Source organism: Talpa occidentalis, unplaced genomic scaffold (genome assembly GCF_014898055.3).
Source record: "Talpa occidentalis isolate TD23 unplaced genomic scaffold, MPIMG_talOcc4v2.1 talOcc4.8, whole genome shotgun sequence".
In the NCBI taxonomy this organism is placed as follows: domain Eukaryota; kingdom Metazoa; phylum Chordata; class Mammalia; order Eulipotyphla; family Talpidae; genus Talpa; species Talpa occidentalis.
Window position 1 is genome coordinate 44,315,412 of NW_023605194.1, and position 4,453 is coordinate 44,319,864.

A 4,453-nucleotide genomic window follows, 5' to 3' on the forward strand; every position below is an offset into this window, starting at 1 on the left:
GCCTGCCCCTCCTCTCTACCCAGAGCACCCTCCCACCAGCAGCAGCTGTGATGCAAAGGATGAAGTCATCAATTTGAGTTTCCACTAGGCTTAAATAATGAAATCAGGGCATCCTCTGCTCGTATGTCCTTGGACAAATAAGCCTCCATCTGTACAATGTGGGGGACAGCCCATGTTTATAAGGGCTATTCCAGCTCTGACATTCCGTGACTTAAAAGAGATGGCATTCCCTCTGGATTCCATAGGTCCCAATAATCCTCACCTGGTGGAGGAGCCTCCTGAAGCCCTGTGCCTCCTGTCTCTGCAGCTCCATGGCCACCTGTGTGCTTCTCCAGGGGATCCTCCTCCTTCTGCTGCCCACGCCCACCCCTGCCCCCTGCCACACTTTCACACACTCTGAATGCAATGAACACAAGACGTTTGTGCCCGGCTCGTGGCTGGCAGGGGAAGGAGTGGACGTGACCAGTCTCCGGCGCTCAGGCTCCTTCCCAGTGGACACAACCCACTACCTGCAGCCAGACGGCACCTGCACCCTCTGCAAGAACGTCCTGCAGGACAACACCCTCCAGCGCCTGCCCGTGGCCCTCACGCACTGGCGTGCCCAGTCCTCTGTCTGCCAGCGCAAGGTAGTCAAAGCCAAGGTCAGCTCCATTGAGGGTGTGGCCCGGGATGCAGCTAGCAACATCCGCAATGACTGGCGGGGGGAGCTAGACGTGAATCCCAACCCCATGGTCAATGCACGCATGACCATGGCCGGTTCGCACTCCAAGGCAGCTAACTTTGCAGCTGAGAAAACCCACCAGGATGAGTACAGCTTCACCAAGGATGAGGTGGAGTGTCAGTTTTACAGGTGAGCTTGGAGTGGGGATAGAGGAGGCATGAAAAAAAAGGTGGGAAATTTAGGGTGGTGTAAAAGCCCAGGAATGGCAGGATGGGAATGCAGAGACTGCCTCCACCAGGAGGAAACTGCAATCCTGGTTCTCACACACACGGTGGTACAGTGCCCTATGGCCTTCCCCCCTGTAGTCCAGATCTGGAAGCGCCCAGGCAGAGAACAGATAGAGGGAAGCCAGCAGGCTGTGCCCGAGAACAAGATACTGTTGAGGTCTTCCCAATACCCCCTCTTCTATGAGCACTGGCAGTTCTGTGGGGTCCTTCCTGCATGGGGCAGAGACATGAGACCTGGTTGCATCCCTTCCATCACTAACCTCATTCGTCCTTTCACCCACTATTTAAGTCTGACTCTGTGCTGGGCATCAAAGCATTAGGCTCTTTGCTGGGCATGAGGACTCTAGAGCTGAGCAATTGCAATCATCCCCAGCCCTTGGGACCCAGATCCCAACCTAAGAAATGCATGGACTCGAGAGTAACCACTCTGATTTCTATTACCAGGAGCCCACCTTTCCCCCACAGTGAGACAGGGCACCTATATGGCCAGAGCTGTCAGGGGTCCATGCATGCAGGTCCCAATCGAGTGGACAGATAGCCTACAGCAACAGGACTAACTTCCAAAACCAGAACACACCATCAGTATAGCAGCATCCCTTTTTATAATTAGAAAATAAAGAGGAAAGAAAAAAGTTTATTTTGAAAAGGAAAGTGCAAACTTATATACCAAGTCCTCATCACTGCAGGAAAACAGACAGAAAGGGTTTCTCTGCGGGCTCAGTGATTCAGTTGTTTAGGCTTTGGAGCCAGACCACCCGGACTCAAGTCCTAGTTCTGCCACTTCCCTGTGACCTTGGGCCATCTTGAGGGAGTTATTGAATTGGGGAAAATACTACCTGCCACTGGACCTGATGTTTTTCTCTCCCTCAGTTTGAAACTAGTACACAACCCCCCACTGCACCCTGAATTCAAAAAGGCCCTCAGGGCCCTACTCCCCGAATTCAACAACTCCACAGAGACTGAGTACTTCAAGCTCATCTCCGACTACGGCACCCACTTTATCCGGTCCATGAACCTGGGTGGCCGGATCTCGACCCTCACGGCGCTGCGCACCTGTGAACTGGTCTTAGAGAGATTGACAGCCAAGGAGGTGGAGGATTGCCTGGCTGTCGAGGCTGAGGTCAGCATAGGCTTCCAGTTCAGGTCTTCAGCAGAATTCAAGGCCTGTGAGGAGAAGAGGAAGAGGAGCAAGATAACAAACTCCTTCCACCAGACCTTCCGGGAACGTTATATTGACATAGTTGGTGGGCACCACACTTCCTCGCCTGACCTGCTGTTTGGGAACCATGCCAAGCCTGAGCAGTTCTCACAATGGGTAGACTCATTGAAGGACACCCCAGGCCTTGTGGACTACACCTTAGAGCCTCTGCATGTTCTGCTGAAGAGAGAGGACCCGCACCGCGAGGCCCTGAGGCAGGCAGTGAGCAAGTACGTGTTGCACAGGGCTCGCTGGAGGGACTGCAGCCGGCCCTGCCCTCAGGGGCAGCACAAGAGCCCCCAAGACCCGTGCCAGTGCCTGTGCCATGGCATGGACCTCACCAACCACGGCTGCTGTCCTCGCGAGAGGGGCCTGGCCCACCTGGAGGTTAAGAACTTACAGGCGACAGGCCTGAGGGGAGACTGGATCACTGCCACAGACGCCTATGTGAAGGTTTTCTTCGCAAGCAAGGAGTTGAGGACAAGCACGGTGAAAAACAACAACAACCCCACATGGCAAACAACGCTGGACTTTCAGGATGTGGTCCTGGAAATGGGGACGCCCCTGAGGGTGCAGGTCTGGGACCAAGACAATGGCTACGACGATGACCTTCTCGGCACATGTGACACAGAACCAAAATCTGGGTCACATGAGGTGAAGTGTAACCTAAACCACGGTCACCTGAAATTCTCCTACCAAGCCAAGTGCCTGCACCACCTCACAGGGGATTCCTGCATGGACTATGCCGCCCAAGGGCGTCTGGGGGAGCCTCCAGGAAACAGGAGTGGTGCAGTGTGGTGAGAACAGCAGGCTGAGGGGGACCAGAATATCTGGCCTAACAGGGTTCTTATTTTTTTTAATAATTTTTTTTTATTTTTTACATCATTGTTCATTTTTTTAAAAGATTTGCTTCCTCCCACCCCCTCAGGTGTAGTCCCCATAGAGTTTCCTTCACCAATGCACCCCTGCACCATCACCCCCGTCCCCTGTGCTCCTCCTTCCCTCCCTCGGATCCCTCTTCCTCCTCCTTCCCTACAGTATGTCTCTGATTTATTATTGTCTGCTTTTGCTTTGTTGTGTTTTGTACTGTTATTATTTTTTTACACTGATACTTTATTTGGTTCCCCTATATTCCTGCTATAAGTGAAACCTTCCAATATTTTTCTTTTTCCTTCTGACTTATTTCACTGAGCATAATGCCTTCTAGCTCCATCCCCATTGCTGCAAATGCCATTATCTTTTTTGATTGCTGAATAGTATTTCATTGTGTATATATGCCACATCTTCTTGATCCAATCATCTATTTTTGGGCATTTTTCGGTGTTTCCACGTTTACCTATTGTAAATGTGCAGCAATAAACACAGGGGTACAGGTGTTCTTTTGAATCAATGTTTTTGTGTCCTTTGGGTAGATCCCTAGAAGTAAAATTGCTGGGTGATATGGTAGCTCCATTTTTAGTAAGTTGAGGGTCCTCTACACAGCCTTCCATAGTGATTGGACCAGTTTGCACTCCCACCAGCAATGTAGGAGAGGCTTAACAGGGTTCTCACAGACAGTGCCCATTAGTCCAATGGAAAACAGCCTTTTTTTTTTTCACTGAAGTGGCTGAACTTACAGGTCTGCCCTGAATCTCCTTGTCCAAACTGGCTTAGCTCCCCCATATTCCTGGGCCCTGGAAATGAGCTGGCTGGGCCACACCCTACATTCACAGCTGTACAGACACGGCAGCCATTCCCACCCAGCTTTCTGCTGTCATTTAAGACCTTTCTGCAACCCCTTCTAGTGTGGTGAATGCCTTATCATATTAAATCCAACCCCCTCTGCCCCAGCTGTTCTGTTTGCTCTATCTTCTTTGCCCACCAAGTTTTGCCTCTCAAATGAATCATAAGTTGCCTTGACCTGTCTCCTCCACATAACCTGATACATAAAATGATGTGATGGTGGCAACTCTCTTGCCTACCTGTGACTATGCAGGTGCCTCTATTTTTCTGTCTCTTTTTCCTAATAAACTTGCCCTTTTAAAATGGAAATAAACAAATAAATGTTTAAAATGATGTGATAGTGATGATGGGAGCGACAAACAGGGCACGGAGATAGCCTTCTGTTAGCAACCCTATACAACAGGACTGGCATTCACCCCAAGGGCAGGCAGATAATATAAATAAATTGCCTTTTTTCTTTTGTTGGAAATGTGGGAACCCAAAATATTTTGTGCCCATAACTCTATGATTTGAGAAACAACATAATACACTCGGTGATAAAGGCAATGAAGGGCCTCCCCTGGTGGCGCAGCGGTTGAGCGCTGG

The 4,453-nt window shown here is 50.4% G+C and overlaps 1 protein-coding gene across 1 annotated transcript; it reads left to right on the forward strand.

Annotated features, from left to right (window-relative positions):
- The first annotated feature begins 262 nt into the window (after positions 1–262).
- On the forward strand, positions 263–2,975 carry LOC119234362 (perforin-1-like). The gene is made up of 2 exons (XM_037497253.1): positions 263–850; positions 1,819–2,975. Exons 1-2 carry the CDS (start codon positions 312–314, stop codon positions 2,945–2,947), a joined length of 1,668 nt encoding a protein of 555 aa, XP_037353150.1. The 5' UTR covers positions 263–311; the 3' UTR covers positions 2,948–2,975.
- The last annotated feature ends 1,478 nt before the right edge of the window (positions 2,976–4,453 follow it).